The sequence below is a fragment of the Gobius niger genome (genome assembly GCF_951799975.1).
Source record: "Gobius niger genome assembly, chromosome: 3".
Taxonomy (NCBI): Eukaryota; Metazoa; Chordata; class Actinopteri; order Gobiiformes; family Gobiidae; genus Gobius; species Gobius niger.
The window spans coordinates 20,392,337-20,410,372 of NC_136854.1; the positions used below are offsets into that span (position 1 = coordinate 20,392,337).

Below are 18,036 nucleotides of genomic sequence, written 5' to 3' on the forward strand. Positions count from 1 at the left end.
AGCAGACTAGCGCTGTGATTGGTTAGATTCCCCGATTACAAAACCTGCGTTTCAAAGTTTCATAACTACGGAAGAGACGAATTAAAGTGCTCCTGCCGTCTCTTCAATTTGTTAAGCGGACATTTTACTCTATGCTTATATAGTCTAACACAGTCTCTTCAACTATCAGGGGCGCGGTAGAGATAGGATCTCTCAAATCTCTCAAGAAGGCTATTTGTAGCATTGTATAACGTCATTTTGTAACACTACCATTTCGTAGGATTTTTTTTTTTTGCGCATGTTTTTTCTGACCCGATTATTACGAAATTTTAAAATACAGACATAGACATAATAAATAAATGTTGCTCCTTTTTCGTCATATTTTTTTTATAAAATATTGTAATTGAAATAATTGAATACAAACTAGACTAATTGTAGGCTAAATGATATATAGCCTATTTCTATTTTTTCTATTATTATATTTTTCTATATTATTATTATTATTATTATCATCATTATTATTTGTGTTCCACGACAATCGGTTGTGAAAAGCTTGAGGTGAATCAGATTTTTTTTTAAATAATAATAGCCTAATGATAACCAGCCGAGGCTATGTCACATAATTATCACAGGATATGCGCAGATCACATAGGAGCCAGTGCAGCCTATTACATAGACATACAGCACCCTCTAGTGGTCGATGAGATTGAGGAAAAAGGAAGAAAGTGCCACGAAATGTGCACGGTTTTTCACGGGCAAATTTGCTGACAGGCGTTAAGTGACAAACAACCGTGGATGTATTATTTAAAACAACAGTTTGATGTTAGTTGCCAGTCGTTAACTAGTTACTATAATACAATCAGAGCAATTTTCGATCGTTGTTGAAGTTAAGTAACCAGAAGGGGGCAGCAAATATCTAGCCTACATTTGTCTGAGAGGGGAAGAAAGGGTTAGGCTACAGTGATTGTATGAGACATGCGATTGCACTGTGATTTGATGTTGAACTGAACGACAAGCCGCATCCTGATTCTATTCCATTCTGGTATTATAATTTAGAACAAAGAGACAACCAACTTGACACATGGAGCCCATTGTCATTATTGACTGTGCTGTATTCGACAGCCACATGCGAAGGCTTAAAGGAATAGGCCACTGTTTTTCCATTCTGAGATATGTTCTTACCTGAGCTTAGACGAGTTGGTGCGTACCTGTCTGGTCTTTGTATGTGCCCGTGGAAGAGCGTGGTAGCTTCTAACTTCAACCCCGTTTCGAGCTATAGGAATACACTGAGAGAGCCAGACGCTAACAACGTCTTTGTCGTTTTGCGTGACTGAGCGCACGCACTAAGACCAGACAGGTCCGCATCAACTCGTAGCTAATAGTACATAGTTAATAGTAGAGACCTAATCACTCTTTATAGTTCTCATAAAAATACCCTTGTGTTCTATAACAGGTCCACCACAGGCCACATGACAATTTGATCAAATGGGAAAGTAGTGTTGATTAGATATTTTTATTTTTGATCAAATGTTGTCAAACAGGAAGGCCATACAGCACGTCTGAATGAAGGGTAAGCACTTGGTCGATTTCTGACGCATCTCGGGATTGGATGATTAAGTCAGTGAACTACACGACACAAGAGTCACATCTGTTTGAGTCGTTATCTCTACCACAGTTCAAATGCTCACAGCTAAGTGTTTCTTTCAGCTGGTGGAATATCTGTTTGTGATAAAACTGTGTCATGTACAAAATGACACAACAATCCCCTCGCCTGCTGCTTTCACCACAACATTCCCATCTTCAACAGGACATTCCAGATCTTCTGTGAACCACTTGTGTGTCGGAGATAAAGCTGACCAACAGCAATAGCAGCTGAGTTCTGTAATGTAATAAAAAAAACACTGCTGCTCCTGAATACAGTCAGACAGCTGTTTTGTTTAAAACAGACAAGAAGCTCTGAATCATTTAACTTCTGTTATTGAGATGATGGTGTGGAAATACCAATATCGTTGTGTGTGTCTTAAAACTGAAGACTTTAACCTGTGACGGCATAATGAAAATAATTATGGATTTTTTAAAAATTATTATTATTTATTTATTTTTCCTTTACTGCTGAAATAACCGTCTCCAATGTGTTGGGGCTTGAGAATGGCACAGACCACAATGAGGTTGCACATGGCTGGATTCATTGGTACATTTGAATTCTCTCTTTTAGGCTTAAGAACAATGCAACCGTCTGAACTTGTACATTTTTGAGTCCAGTTGCTTCAATAAAATAGAATCAACCACCTTAATGACTCAGAACTTGCACAGTAGTATATGAACTATTAATTATGAATGGTATGCCACACCGGTAGTAAAGTATACGTGTTTTTTGATTGTGCAGGATACCCATGGGCACAGAAAGATGGTAACACAAAGGGGATATGCATGCTGCACCCATGACCATCAGTATAAATTGGTGAGTATATGATATACCAGTTACCAACAATTTAATCCGGCCCGCAGCTTTTTCGGCATTTTCCTGTTTTTGGACTGGTTACATGTGGTTTAGTCCTTGACTTAATATGAAAGTGATGGTCTTACTAAATAACAGCATCAGCTATTCAGAATACAATTTAGTGCAATTTACCAGGATAAAGCTGAGCAGAATAAGTTTGAGTTATTGTTGGTTCGGCTCTGACTCAATTCAGGTTTCTGATGATGTTGCCCCTTGTGAAAATTAATTGTTCACCCCTGCCCTAAACTCTGAGGTTCAGCCAACTGCATTGTGTTAAAAAAGAAATAGAGTAAATACAAAATGGTATTCAAACCTTTTACCCCAAGTTATCATTAAAAATATTTTTTCTCTAAAAATAACATTAAAATACGTTTTTCTTTCTAATGCATTTTTAACAGATTGCCAAGGGAAGCCAGGACTCACAAGTCCATTTTTCATTTATCAATGTGGGAAAGGGCCAGTTCTCGATTCTCAACACGAGATGCTGGAATGCTGGCCAAGCATGGTCGTCTTATCTGGCCCTATACATAATCTCTTCAAGGTGTTTGGGTTCCCTCAAAAAATACACACACGTTCAGCCAAAAACATACCAACATTTGAAGTCGGCACAGTTGTGAAGATGAGAAATGTGTGGGATACGAGCTACGGTTATTGTTCAGGGACTAAGGATTCATACAAAAAATAATTGAAGAGGATTACGGCAGGAAGAGAGAGTGCAAGGTGTTAATTATAAAGATGGTAAATGTACATAGGCTGTGAGATTTCTCAGTCATGTTCCTGCCTGCACTTGCTGTCACACTGAGTGGAAAGTACCTTCATCCGTCAACTACACAAGACAGCCTAACTTTATAGATGACAACAATTCAAATATTTGGACATTAGCAAAACTGCACATGGGTTGGTGAAGCACAGAACGTCCAAGCTGACATTTTGAAGTACACAGTGTCTAAAATATGAAGTGTTGAATCCCCGGCCAGCTGCAGCAGAATGGGCTCTATTGTTTTAGCTATGAGAATGGGTTATGTAAGTAACTACAGGAGGAGTGAGGTCAGCGTTTAGCGGGCCGGCTGATACCCCCTCTCCGCCAGCACTTTGTGAACACGTCATGGATTTGAGGGGACTGAAAAAAAGTAATGGACAAAACATGTTCTCCAAAGGGTCTTCAAACTCAAATGTTTTCACAAAGACTTAGGGATAATATGATTGTTTTATCAGCAGCAGTGATCATTTTAATAATAATTTCTGATCTGGTGGGTTCAGACAGTATTCATCCCCCACTAGTCTGATACTGAAGAAGTTAAAATGATTCCTGATTGCCTCAGGCCTAACCTTTATGAATGTTCACAATGAACTTTATCATATGTAATTTCATATTTTCAAAACACTTTTCTCTGCTTCGAAAATATGGTCTTGCTCATTTGCAGTCGAACGTATCACATCCAAAACCAAGTGGAACAAGAGGTCAATCAGTTATTCCTTCAGTTGTCAGGGGTCATAATGTTTGCCTGAATGGTTTGCGTTACATAAATTCAAGGAAACCGCTCACGTCATTTTAATACGTTTAATAGTGCACTTTGATTAAGCTGTACAGAAATAATATTAATAAAAAAGATAAAACATTTGTTTGAAATTTTCAATAAAATAACATAAATGATATGACACATCACAAACATAATGTATATCTGAGGTATAAATATTTCTTTTAAATTAACTGTCATTGTCATGCGTTATTTGGCAAAAAACAAAAACACTGTTAGAGAACAGTAAGTTATAGCAAAGTATTATATCAACAATGGCTTAGTGTATTCATTATACAAGTCCACATGAAGCATACAACATGTATTGAGTGTTATGGCAAAGGTCAGCTTTGTAATGTTGATCTAATAATTGTTACTTTTAAAGAAACAGTTGAAAAAAGCTTACACAAAATATTTCCTTCTTTTGTGTTCACACACACATTCAGTCTGCCCCCTTGCTACAGTAAAACCTGTAGAGACTCCACCTTTATAAAAGGACCGCTCTCAACATCTGAACTCCCTCCATGCACCAGAGCTTTAATGTGTTGTCCCAGTTAGAAACCCAACACTATTTACAAAGTTGTGTACAAGTTTCTCTCTTCCTCATTATGGAATCACTCACTTTGGTAAGTTTTTTTAATCTATTTTTTTATTTGGTCCATTTAGTTCTACTGTATTCCCAACTATTTTGTACACATTTAATAAGCTGAGGACTAAACAAATGAAAATATGTTGACATGAGTAAATTAGGTGCATAGTATCCTTGGTGAGCCAGCACCAGTCCCTTCCCTCCTATTGAGAAACACGCTGTGCCATCATACCTGCCACCTTTCTGGATCCTGTCTAATGTCTGTATTACTGCCACATTCACATCATTCTTCACTCTCAGATACATAAGTGTCAAAGTATTTGTCATGTGCTTTGCTGTAACAGAAAAAGGTACAGAGGTAATACGTGACAAACGCTGCATTTACACAACACTGTATGTACATTACTGCAGCTGGAAACCAGTGCAGGGAATATGTATTCATTAACACTCTCTCGTACACAAAGATATACTGTACACTCCCAAATCTCTTTGCTTCTCAGAAGCAGTAGCAACCTTTGGATAAAATTTGAGCTTTGTGTCCCCTATCAACAATGTCACTTTGTCTTTTGGCTCGGATAAAAGTTACTGTGACAGTCTGCATGGCTGGACATCAGGATGGGACAGTTTTACAGATAAGTCTCCTGTGACATAGGATTAGAGTAACAACGTCCTTCAAATGGGACCCAGGGCTTGTCCTTTGAAGTGTATGCACAAACGCTCCTCCAAAGTGTGTGCAGATCTTCAATCCAAATCAATAGTCTAGCCTGTGCGTCATTTATTTGTCCAATGGCACAGTAAAAGAATCACGTATCCGAGCCACCTCAGCAGCACATAAGTGTCCATAGAGTTTATTGTACCACTCTGGAAAACGGCCCCTACAAAACACACACAAACCAAAAAAATCCATCAACTATCAAGTAATGAGACACGCACAATTCGATCTCTGTAGGTCATCTCACCTGCAGTCAATCCTGGAAAGATGGGTGAGTCGACATTTGTTGCTCCCACAGGGTTCGATGAAGTAACGGGACGTGAGGACATTGACCCGCACTCCGACCATCGGCACCCCTTCATGGTCCACAGACGAACACACAAGTGCACATGCTCCTTTGGCCAAGTCTGTCGCCCAACTCCTATTGAATGAATCATGCAGTTTGTTAAGTCACTGAAACTGCAATAGGTAAATCCCACCCAGCAGTATCCATTATTCACCAACTTTTACCTGATTACAATATGGTCTCTGGTGGGATGCGGCGCCATGGTGTTCCGGATATATTGATAAACCTCTATCTTGTCATCAAGGGTCTCCACTACTCGGCTTTCGAGCAGGTCTTCGTCCCAGTGGTTCTGCTCTCTCAGAATCCGAGTCAAAACCTCTTCGGGAGTGGCGGGAATTTCCACTGTCACTTTCCAAAGCCGCAGAGGAAAACCATCATGCACCTGGAAAGAACGTTATTTTAATTAAATCTTGGTTCACAAACTACAATGGGAAAAGATGACACACTGGAGCCCAGAGGCGAAAAACAAATGTAAAATTAAACTGCTTTAGTCATATGTAATCCATTACTTTTTTTTTTTTTTTTTTTAAGTCTATGGGAAAAAGTGAATGGATACTTGGGTGGGACAGTGTTGAACTCCATTGAGAGAATAAACTGGACAGAAGATAATGGCCCATGGGAGCTCTACTAAAAACAGGAAATGTAGGCCTGGGATAGTGAGAGTATGTGTGTGAGTGAATGACGTCATTTTGAGGCAGTGTCCAACTTTAGGATGTGAAAAATCTGCTACTATGGACCGAGCCTCTTTCACACGTGCAAATCATCTGAAACTACTTTCCCACTGATAAGCCTGGAAGAGTGGAGATAAAATACAGGAAGCCAGAGAGCTGACGGGACAGTGGGGTTTGTCTCGGACTGCTTTACCTTCCTGCAGGCCAGCTCGGCGTGTTCGGGAGTGGAGCAGCTGTCGTAGCCTCTGAACTTGTCTTTGGCCTCTTTGAGCAGGGCGTCCAGGCTGTCCCGTAGGAAGGCCCTGTATCCCCCCTCCGGTCCTGCCTCCTCACCGGTCATCTCATCCAGTCGCCGCGGCAACAGCGCCTGTTCCACATAGGAGTTCCTGCAGCGGTTCATCTCCTCTGGGATCTGTGTAAAAATTATGATGTCCAATATGATTATGATAATGATTATGAGGTCAAATAGAGAAGTTAAACATCACTTTAACAACCTCGAGATATTGAAGATGTTTCTAATGCAGTGCCATAGAGCTCTTAAAGGGAATCATGGAAACCTCTCCAGGACCCACTGCCTTGAGACTTAAAGGAGGTCATTTTTTCAGGCGGTGACTACGCTGTGCCGGATTTTTATGTTCTGTTTTTAGCTATGTTTTTGTTAAAACTTTGTACATCGTTATCGCTAACAATCCTCACTTTCTAATCTGTCTGAAATGGTGACATGCCGAGAGCTTTCCCACAAATGAGCTTAATAAATGTCCTGTGACGGGAGCCATTCGTTCTCATAATCAAACTGAAGCTGGCCATTAATTTAAGCTTAATTTAATTTAATGCATCAGATTCCGTCTATCTTGTCATATCTCAGAGCAACATGTAAACATCATTACCATGGCAGAAATGTCTCATGATAAGGATTTATGGAAGCTCATTAAACCCCATTTGAATAGGTTGCCTTCCTTTTGTAACCCTGCCTGCTAATATAAATCTAATTTTAGGGACATTAGCCGGTAGCTAATTCATTTTCCTGCCGTGTGATATGGCCATGGCAGGAAACCCGCTCACAATTTAATTAAGTAACCAAACAACAACACTTTTTATTTACTGCAAATGCCAGAGAATGCTCAACAAACTCAAAATTACTTGGACTAAATGGATTTGTAATACAGTAGGAATTTGATTATTTCCTGTTTTTGTCGCCAAGTGGTCTCCTAATACCCTGGCTTTTAAAAGATACATATAATTATATAAGCCAGCCTTCTACCTGACATGCCCTCGCAAGTTTTAAGTGTACACAAACTTGTCTTCTTATGCTACGAGGGCAAAACCAATGTCTGATCTGCTGCATCATTGAGTTACCAGCGGGTTATGTAACTGAGTGTATATTTACAGGGCAAACATCGAGATCCACAATGTGTAACAATAGCACGGTACAAGACCAAGGTCAGATTTACTGTCAGCAAGCACATCATGAGCCAGTAAAACACACAGGTCTCAATTAGCTTGGAGCGATGTTGAAGCTGCCCTGTTGTTTGTGTAGACAGTTGGCAACAGTTGCCATGTACTGACCCGAAACAGTTTCCTGCACTCTTGGATCATGTGGGCCAGGCCGTGTGTGGCAGCCAGGTTCTCGTTCAGGTCCCTCTGGTCCGGCTTTCCCAAATTTTGCTTTCTGTTCATCACCCTAATATCACAAATAGAAGAGAACAGAGCATATTAAGAGAGATTTTTTAAAATGGAGCGGACTTCATTTATTATCTAACCTCTGGCTGAGCCCTCTTATAATCTGTATTCTGTGTATCTTCACTCTCAACATACTATGTAAATAAACTGAGCTCACTTTAAAACAATTTAATAAAGACAACATTACTATATGAATGCAGCATGGACATGTTTACGTAACCTGTACATTTGTGCTATCTCTCTTACACTCCCCGCTCTTCCTCTTGCCTCTTCCATCTACAATATCCTGCTCTTTTGTTTTCATAGTGCTCCTTTCCTGTTTTTATGAGATTGTACATAAAACATATTGCGTATTACAAAAGCTTCAATAGGCAGTCGTTCTCGTCCGCATGCGTACCTCGGAGACGAGCTCTCTTTGCGCCGCAGCGTGTTCAGGTGGAAGAGCGACGGGGCGAGGCACACGGCTAAGTTGGTCGGCGTCATCTGGTTTTCGGACACGTTAGACGTCACATCGCTGAGGAAACACAGCAGGGTCCGCAGCGCCTCGCGGTTCTCGTCGGGCAGAAGCAGCACCGCGGCACGTGCGGCCTGAAGACGCAACTCCTTAGGCATGTCTGAGGAGAAGACAGAACATGTTATGAGTATAGATACAAGCATTTTCACGTGTGCTTTGTGACATCTGTTTGACGGTTTCAATAATGAGATATTACTGTGCAAGTCTACACATTGACAACACGCTTCAGTGAAATCTATCCTCGACTAGACTGGGATATGGAGATGTATTGTGTTTTCTTACACTGGTAGATCTGGAGGAAGGTCTCGGAGAGTTTGCTTGTGAGCAGGGGCTCTGGCAGGTCTCTGAAGTACTGCTTGAGCATATCGGCCACATCGTAAGCGGACTGCCCCTCGTAGCTGACCCCGCCCCCGTCCGCCCCGCTCGCCTCGTTCATCTGCCGCAGGGCTTGGATCCGAGATTTCACCCCGGACTTTCTGAACAGACCCACCTGGACATAAACGAAATGACATTGTTACACTATGCACAGAAGTAAGCCTCACATTTATGTATCTAACAAAAGTCAGAGGTAGTTCGACTCTTTCAAGGCCTGCTGGTTTAAGACGATAATGAGGACAGCAAAAGACGAGAACAGCTTGTCCTAGAAGTACACTATGATGATGGTATCACATTTTGTTCCGTTTCTTATGTAAGTAAAAAATACATTATCTTCTTATGTAACTTCCAGCTACTTAGAGGAGGATCTTTTGTTATCTTTGAAAAGCACTAAATCACCAGCGTGGATTTCCACATTTGCGCTTCTACTTGGAACTCCTGTGCCAAGAATAAATTCTCATCAAAAGGTGGACTGTTGGCTTACCTGGTCAAGGCAATGGTTACGCAGGTAGCGCATGGCCTGCTGGATTCCTTGAGGGAGGGGTTGTCCTGTCCGCTGCACAATAACTTGTAATGGCACACCGAACACATTCCTGTCTTTGTAGTCGCGCACCTTGATTCTCTTCATGAACTTTGGTACGGCCCTGGAAAAAAAACGACAAGCAAGATATGAATGCGCGTTTATGCTATGTACAGAATAGTTTTTACACTCTGCTTTATGGTGTAAGCCGGAAGCCAAGCCACAGCAGAAGCCTGTCTCCAATTTTATGGAGGGGGCGGATAAACAGGGTTAGGGGGTAAGGCATGTACGCCTGGTGTCAAAAGGGGAGGGACGCACCTCTTTGTACCCTCCACACTGTACACTGCACGGCCTACAGTCCAAAAGCAGAAACATGAATGTACCCACAGATTTACAGGAATCTCCTTGGGTGTGAAACTGAACAGTGTGAGATGTTGTGCGTGTCTTGGGACAAGGCTGTCTTTGTTAGAGAAAAAAAAGTGCTTCTTTTAGCTGCAGTTTGGAAAAATGGAAAAGGCGCACATTATGATCATGGCCCGGAATGTTGAATATGTGTGGGCCTCCAGCGAACCAACAAGCAGCCTCTGTCTTTGAAAAAGTCCAGGCCTGTCATAAGACTGTCATAACGCCGCCTATTCCAGCCCTGGCCTTGGGTACAGAGAAGAAGGAAGAAAAAAAAAATCAAGTCCGTTTTTAACATTTACTTTCACTTTTTATTTTTGAGAGAAAGGATTATTAGAGAAGGCAATTTAGGTGGGTGAAAAAGATTTGAGAGAGGGTTATTGTCAAGGGCAGATCTCTACCCAGCTCCAGTAACACCATGCGTGTGAATAGCCATGATTGCCCGGTTGAAGGAGGTGGAGGGCGGGGTGGGGGGGGGGTAGAAAAAAAAAGACAATGTAGACCCCTTCACAGCAATTATGGGTCTGGGAAAAGAATGTGAAACCCAACCTCTATGGACAGCCGTCAGCGCAGCACACAACAACCTGCAGATGGAAGGGATTGAGACAGAGGGATGGCGGACTAATCGCAGGCCAGATGGATTAACTCAAGTGGTGTTATTTACAAGGAAAACTTTTGGGTAGCAGAGCACTGCACTCAAATTGACCAACTATATATACACTTATGGAAAACTAGAAAAGCACTCCAACTCATTCATTTGCCAGTGTCAAGCCGGTCAAGTTTTTATGCACACCGCAATTTTTTTTATCACACTGTCACACTGCCATGATGTCACATAACCTTTTGTTTGTTATTGACACCATTTTTATTAATTTGACTATTAAACTCAGTATGCCTTTGACAATGATTACATAGCACAGTATTAAAGCAGAACTAAGTAACTCGTGCCCCTAGAGGCCATAAGCGCCACTGCAGGTGTTGTAGCATGTTGCGGTTTTTTTACTCATTAATTGTCAATATTACGCTAACAGAAAAGACAAAGGGAGAGAGGGATATCGTACATCCAATTACACAATGGAGATAATTTTCACTCAAACTTTGCTGTAAATACTTTAAGTGGTGCTAGTCCGCAGTTAGCTTTGCCCGTTAGCCTGTTGGCTTCTTCTTCGTGATTCTATTAGTGTGTATTGCGCCTCTGACCCGGAGCAGGGAAATTGTGGTTTTCTGGCCAGAGATTCCAGGAGGAGATGAAAGACCCTCCAATCATCTCATTAACACTTGCATTACCCCCAGAAGGACTACGAAAAGGATATATTAAGGTAAACAAGTTATTTAGTTCTTCTTTAAACCATTCCATGTCGGGCATGTCTTAGGAAAAATGAAAACATATTTCAGATTGTGGGTGTATAGAGATTGGGATTTATTTATTTACTTATTTGGTTGGGACAGTGCATGCTAATGAACACACCACACTGGATATAAATATATAAATATAATATAAATAAACAAATATATATATATATATATATATTTTTAAGCATAAAGCGAGAAATGACACAGCAGTCAATGGAGTAATTCCGCAGCCCACTCTTTAGTCCACTTTCTAAAAAATGTGCTTTAGTTGATGAAAATTTATGGACATTGTTAGCGAGATACCAAATAACTGTGCCTTTGCGACTGTACCCACCAGCTAAAGCCATGCTTGTTGGTCGGGGTGTGCTTCTCCAATAGAGCTGTGAGCTGCAGTAGAGAGAGCTTCTGAAGAAGGTTCATCTGAAGAACGGACTGGCAGCCGATCTGGAGCTGCGCCGAGGCCACGCTGGGCCGATGGGAGTTCTGGAAGCTCGGCCAGCGCAGCTTCTGGGGCCTACAGGGAACAGAGGCAACAGAGTCATGAATGTCGAGAGTGCAGATGTGGGGGGAGAAAAAAAAAGAAGCTACACTGTGTGCGTCATTTCTGTGTTTACGGACAAACATAATGCAAATGCCGCCACACACAATGTTCTTCAGCTTTATGTGCAAGCGATCAGACAAGGGGATTAGATGGATTTGTGTATGCATCAATCAGGGACTGAAAAATGCATGCCTCCCATAGACTTTCTTCGTGTGGATTCCTGCAACAACAGCAACAGTCCCCTTGGAAACGCAAGAAGCATTCCTGAGCATTACATAAGGAGAGGAGTCTCAGCGTGCCCCCCATCCTGCGCAGCGACTTTCTATACATACTCTGTTTGCTAAACCATGGCATTGTCTTGATTAAGATTTCAAAGATATGGAGTTGGGTTGTAATTTTAACAGGAATAGGATTTTCCCCAATAAAAAAAAGAGCACAATTTAACAGCAGTTCTTTACCTCGATTTACAAAGGTATTCTCAATTGGTGGTTCAATAATCTAAATCAGACAGGTTTACAGCAAACTAATGATTTGATTGCCTCACCTGCTGGTCCGAGTCAGCGATGCTCCCACTCCGGAGTCCCTCCTCTCCCTCATCGCCTCCTCTACTTCTCCCAGAGGGTTGCCAGTGCTGTCCTGGTCGCTGCCGTTCTCCGTCTCCTCCAGGCGGTTCTGCAGAGGAGATGACGGACACGGAGAGGCAGAGTCCAGAGCAGAATCCGAGTCTTCCTCCTCATCCTCCTCTTCCTCGTCCTCATCAGCCGCCACGGCCTCGGACCAAGCGTTCACAAAGCGCTGCAGGCCGCTGACGTGTTGGAGCACCTCCTCGAGTTTGACCTCCTCCTCTGTGTCCTCGTCTCTCTCCGTGTAGGGAACGTTGTCGTAAAAACTGAGCCGGCTGCTGTCTACAGAGCCTGAGGAGCCGCGCCGTTGCCGTCTGCTTTGCCGGCCCCTGAGCGTCACCGTGTTGCCGTTTTCGCTTTTATTATTATTATTGCGAGAAGTGCTGTCGTGCAGGGCTTTTGGGAATGTGCCGGGCTTGTGACCCTCCGGGAGATAAAAGAAGATCATGCCATCGTCTCCATCTTCCTCCCTGTCATGGCTGTTGGTGGGGACAGTGCAGTTGTTTCTGTTGTTCTGTTCATCCAAAGTAATGTCTGAGCTTGTGTGACAGGGGATTGCGGGGGCAGATTTGGGAGGTGGTGTTGGCTGTCTTTCTGAAGCTTGTTGATAAACACTGAGTGGATCGAATCCCTCTAAATACATGCCTCCTCTCTTGCCAGAGCCAGCTGCTGTGCTGTGACTACGAGCTCGCGTGACTGGGCTGGGTGTGCTGACTGCACTCCCACTGCTCGCCTCTGACTGACTGCTGCCAGTGCTGCCAGTGCTGCCGCTACTGGCCTGAGTGGAGTAGGACACAGAGCGGTTCCTGTTCAAAGTCATGGTTTGTGTGGGGTTGCGGTGGTTGAGGTTCAGGTTCATGCTGGAGATGTCCACGCAGTTGAGACTCCGAAGCTTGTCATCGTCAAGTCCTTCTTTGATGACAGGACCACTGATCTCAATCTTCCCACCGCTGGTGCTGCTCTTCTTCTTTCTCTTGGAGGCGCTGCCACTACGCAGGCGCAGACTCTCCATCCTCTTGAGGAAACTCTTAGCTCTAGACCGTGTGCTTTTGTTGCTCCCTCTATCCAGACTACCTCCTCGTCCAGCCAAGGCAGTTTTTACATCGAAGGTAAACTGCCCGAGTGTTTCTAGGGGTGATGGGGGCATACCGTCAGAGAGCGAGTCCTCATTCGCACAGCCGGAGCCAGTGCCGGAGGAGGAGCACATACTGGCCACAGAACTGGTGCGTGTGGCTCCGCTCGGAACTACCTCACTGAGGGCAATACAGGGACTCTTGTTCTCTCCTCTGCAGCCACTGCCACTGCTGTGGATGGAGCCCACTTCAGGCTGCTCACTCAGGTCAGTCAGCACACTCTCAGAGCTGTTGCCTTCTCGGAGAAGCAACTTGCCTTTCTGTGACACCTGGTCTTTAGGAAATGGGGGAAGGGCATCATCAGCGTGCAGCGAAGAGAAGACGTCCAGCTCGTCCATTCGGGACCAGCGTTTGCTGTCCCTCTGGAAGGTCCAGCGACCACTAATGGCACAGGGCTCATCTTCATCAGAGTCTTCACTCTAAAACAGACAGAAGAATTATGTACTGCGACACTGAACTAAAAAGAATTGGAATATACACATAAAAAGACAAAATATTTTATAAGGTCATGGAAGTGAGGAAATTCTGATTACCGTAACCTTAATGCACATAGAGATTATGACAACGGAGCCAAACACAGAAAACAGTGTTGCCAAACTGAGGTCTTGTGGTCAAACATATGACTGATGAAGCAAATCTATCAGTGCTCAGTAAACTCAGTAAACAGTCAGCTCTGACTTCCTAACTCACAGAAATCACACGAGCCGCTCTACACTCTACACTCCTCCCCCAGAGCAGTTAATGTATCGTGGGCCCCGGGGGGACTACAAGAAATGCCATCATGACCCCCATAGTTCACAAGGCAGCCGGCCAGACTGGGGTCATTCACCTTCTACGGGCTTTGTCCTGCTGGGCGAACGGACATGCACAGATAACAGTTGGAGACTCGGCTGCTCATACACTGCTCAATATCCAAAGGAGAAGAAGCCCTCTTTGAAACATGGTGTTCCACCTCATTGGGTTGGGTACATACCTGTTCAGTAACTATGTGTCCATGTTTTACAGCAAACACTACTTTCTGCCAACTATTTGAACTACTTGTTCTTATAATTATCGGTCAATGAGCATTTTGAAATATCTGTGGGATTCCTAAGTAAACACTTTCTTAGAGAGTAAAATAAAGCAGAAGAATCTAGAGATGCGTGTTTGAGAGAAGTGGGTATGTGAAGACAAGAAGATCAATGCATTCCTAAGCTGTCTATGGTCTATGGGGGTTGCGGCTCGACAAAGATGGCAAATAACCTCTTTGACTTCTGTGTTCTCTGTTGACTCCAGATTTGAAAGGTGACACAAAGTGGGTCATGCTGATGAATGCCGCCACACACTGAACAAGGATGTCCCTATGTAGTGCTTAAGGCTATTACCAGAATTAAAGTCGATTAGGAGAAATTCTTGTCCCAAACAGGGTTTTTTTGACGCATGCAGAAAATCACAGTATCACACACACACCTTTCTAAGAAAAAGAGTAACTTAAAAAGAAGAACCTAATAGTAATGTGAGCCAGATTGAATTTAGTGTATATTAATTTAACAACACAAATGCTTAAGAAGAGTGTGGGAATGGATGGCTTGAATTATTATAAGTTCTCAAAGAAATTTATAGAATCCTTCGTTTGACCTATATACACATTCATATACATTCATACCAAAAAGTAGCATGTGCAAGAAAGGTGTAAAGAGGAAGTCTTAGTAAATGAAACCCCTTCATTAGGACAAACCTCCCTTCCCTGAGGGTCCCGAGAAATAAACTAAAACAGGTGCTTTCTCATTATATTTGACAACAACCTTATGTTTACCCTCTGGCCAGGCTAATGATACAGGTAAGAAGATGCAAAAGCTAAGCGTTTGCAGAGAAGTGTGTGCTTACTCGTTTTCTTTGAGGCGATATCTCCAGTCTCATTAGCGCACACTTGTTCAGGGTGTTCAGGCGCCTGCGAGCAAACACAGTTACACATCAGTTACATTAAACATGGTGCTTAAACAAAAACACTACTTCTGACCCCACCTTTGTAGCCAGTGGGTAGTAACATTTGTGAGAAGCCGGAGAAGCAAAAAAGAAGGAAGACGTTGAGGGATGAAAAAGGGGGTGCAGCGATGATAGCTAATGAGCTGGTGATGGATAATCTCCACATGAAGCCAGAAAAGAGCAGGAAAAGGTGCAGGAGACTGAAATGTGCTGGAATGGCGTAAACGTCGTGGGGCGGGATGAGGCGGGGCGGAGAGGGTGGGGGGTTAGAGTGGGGTGCGGGGACAGAAAGCTTATCCCCTATGCCACCTGGACAAGAGGAGTGAGGCCCGGTCTACCCTCTGGAGAGCTCTTAGAGCAGATCATGTAACAATAGAGAGGAGAGGGGATAAGGACTATGGGGTAAGGGGAGGGGGTACATGCAGGACAGACAGGCATGGGGGACATGGGGGTGGGTGGAGGCTAGGACACTGAGATGATAGCTTCCAGATGTATGAGGGACACCTGCTGTGGTTTATAACTCCAGCAGGCTGACTTTGATAAAGCAGTGGAGTCTATTAAAGAACCATTAGCTTCCTCCTCATTATGTTGATTCATGGGTGTTACTCGGGTACCAGACCGTCTCAAGAATGCTTTCATAATAATATAACAGTAAGAGAAGTTTGGGACCTACTTTTATGGCAGGCCGTTTCCCAAATAAATACATCAATTTGGTTCAGCAATTGCATAGCACAGTAATGCCACACATAGTTCTTGGTATTATTATGAGAACAATATATCAACAATGAATTTGACAAAGAGCTGAACATTTTACAAGTATTCATGTCCCTCAGTTTATTCCTATATTATCATCATTATTATTTTATCCAAACATGTTTAAATTGTAAAAAAACAAAAAACAAAACAGGCTTAAATAGATATGGTACCTTTGTATTATGCAATGAATGGAAAGGTTAGACATATTTGAAGCTACAGCACATATGGCATTGTCTCTGTGCAGTGAAGCACCTATAATGCAAGATCCAGCTATGACATGTAGCTTGAAGTGCTGTCTAGCTCTCCAAAACTTTCCGTACATCATAATGATGAATAGACAGGTTTTAATTATCTAAAAAGAAAAAAGTAAGCATGTTCATGGCTCCAAGGTGCTTATCACAGCATTCTTTTATCTCATCAGCAGCATTTCAAAGACAGGGTTTGAAGTCATGCCCGCACGGTTTCATTTAGGGGGGGAAACAGAGATAGTATAGAAACAAGGAGATTAGGAAGCGTTGTACATGACATCAAAAGAAAGTACAAATGAGGCATAGTTCACCTGCAGAGCGCCTCGATGGCATCACGGTCCAGAAAGTCATGATCCCTGGTGACCGAGCATATATCTATGGGGAACTGTGCATCTGAGGAAAACAATAAAGGTGATATCTTACTGACGGTTTGACAGTGATATGATCAATTTATAACAATATCAAACATAGACAAGCCACCCACTCAAGCACCCACCGGGCACTTCCGCCCCACCTTCTCCCCCACACGGTCCCGATGAAAAGCTAAGAGGAAGTAGCGTCTTAGCCGACCAAACAAACACAGCTGCAGCTTTCAGAGCAGGCAGGCAGGGGGGATGTGGAGCACACAGCAGAAGCAGGAGACTGATTGAAGAAAATGACAATAGGTACTCCAGCACCGCAGTGCTCCACTTCCTATAGTCCTTCTGGTTCTTTATGTGTAATCCACTTCATTAACAGAAACACTACTCCACTTAGTTCTGACAAATCTTAGGGTTAGCACAGAACAAATACAGAATTGTACTTTGCATATGTAATGACGGAACGGATGCAACACAATCCAACCCACAATGTGATTCTAAAAACCCTTAGGGAAGCAGGTGAAAAAGCTTGACAGAGAGAGGTCTGACCTGTCAGTCTGCTTATCTTTGGTGAGGCTATAGTCTTAAAACCGCAACAATTGAGATTGTGCTGGATAAAAGTGAGTGAAAAATTGTTTCCTATTAGGATGGATTCCCCCTGCGACTGGAGAGTTTACAGTGCTGTAAAAACAGGTTGTGATTTATTGCCACTGGGGGATTTCTGTGCCACTGCTGTTCCTGTGTTTTTGAAAAGTGTCTCAACACCTGAGACAGAGCACAATAGGCTTCCCTTTTGGAAAGGAGACCCTTCACGGTTAAATGGCAAAAAGCAATCTGTTGACAAAAGTAGCTTAGTGCTGCTGTCAACATCCTGTAGTTACATAAGGGTGAATGGACAGACCGCAGTATGCCATAATGTAGAAGCTGCTATATGGAGTGTAAAGGCTGTTTAAACTATTGTGGTCCATGTGCTTTTAAAACGCAAGGGTCAGAAAGAATATGTCTCTGACCATCATTTGTCATTCAACAATCATTCCTATAGAAGATAGGAAGAGAGAGAGTCAGAGACTTGTATGTGGGTTACAGCCACATTATACAAAGGTTAATGTTTGTGGGTGGTGCATAAGGAGAGCAAAGTCTTGCTTGGTGTAACAACACGCCCTTCACTCCTCAGGAATGTCATGCTACGTGTGGTAGAGCAGGGCACCAGGCGCTGCCTGTTGGTGTTTGTGTTCTCCAAAGGACAAAAACAA

The 18,036-nt window shown here is 43.0% G+C and overlaps 2 protein-coding genes across 3 annotated transcripts in view; one reads left to right on the top strand and one right to left on the bottom strand.

The window, feature by feature from the left end:
- ugt8 (UDP glycosyltransferase 8) overlaps positions 1–18,036 on the top strand; it is a 133,295-nt gene that overhangs the window by 8,014 nt on the left and 107,245 nt on the right. The gene's annotated exons all lie outside the window — the stretch shown is intronic.
- The window catches only part of dlc1 (DLC1 Rho GTPase activating protein), a 43,036-nt gene continuing 29,547 nt past the window's right edge, over positions 4,548–18,036 (bottom strand). For both annotated transcript variants that reach the window (XM_079553915.1, XM_079553916.1), the window contains exons 3-14: positions 16,736–16,817; positions 15,322–15,385; positions 12,244–13,874; positions 11,493–11,672; positions 9,368–9,527; positions 8,791–8,998; positions 8,392–8,608; positions 7,881–7,995; positions 6,508–6,726; positions 5,808–6,025; positions 5,545–5,718; positions 4,548–5,460 (exon numbers count right to left, since the gene is read on the bottom strand). In XM_079553915.1, the coding sequence (XP_079410041.1) occupies positions 5,361–5,460; positions 5,545–5,718; positions 5,808–6,025; positions 6,508–6,726; positions 7,881–7,995; positions 8,392–8,608; positions 8,791–8,998; positions 9,368–9,527; positions 11,493–11,672; positions 12,244–13,874; positions 15,322–15,385; positions 16,736–16,817 (3,368 nt within the window). In that variant the 3' untranslated portion in view covers positions 4,548–5,360. The remainder of the gene's footprint in view (positions 5,461–5,544; positions 5,719–5,807; positions 6,026–6,507; positions 6,727–7,880; positions 7,996–8,391; positions 8,609–8,790; positions 8,999–9,367; positions 9,528–11,492; positions 11,673–12,243; positions 13,875–15,321; positions 15,386–16,735; positions 16,818–18,036) is intronic.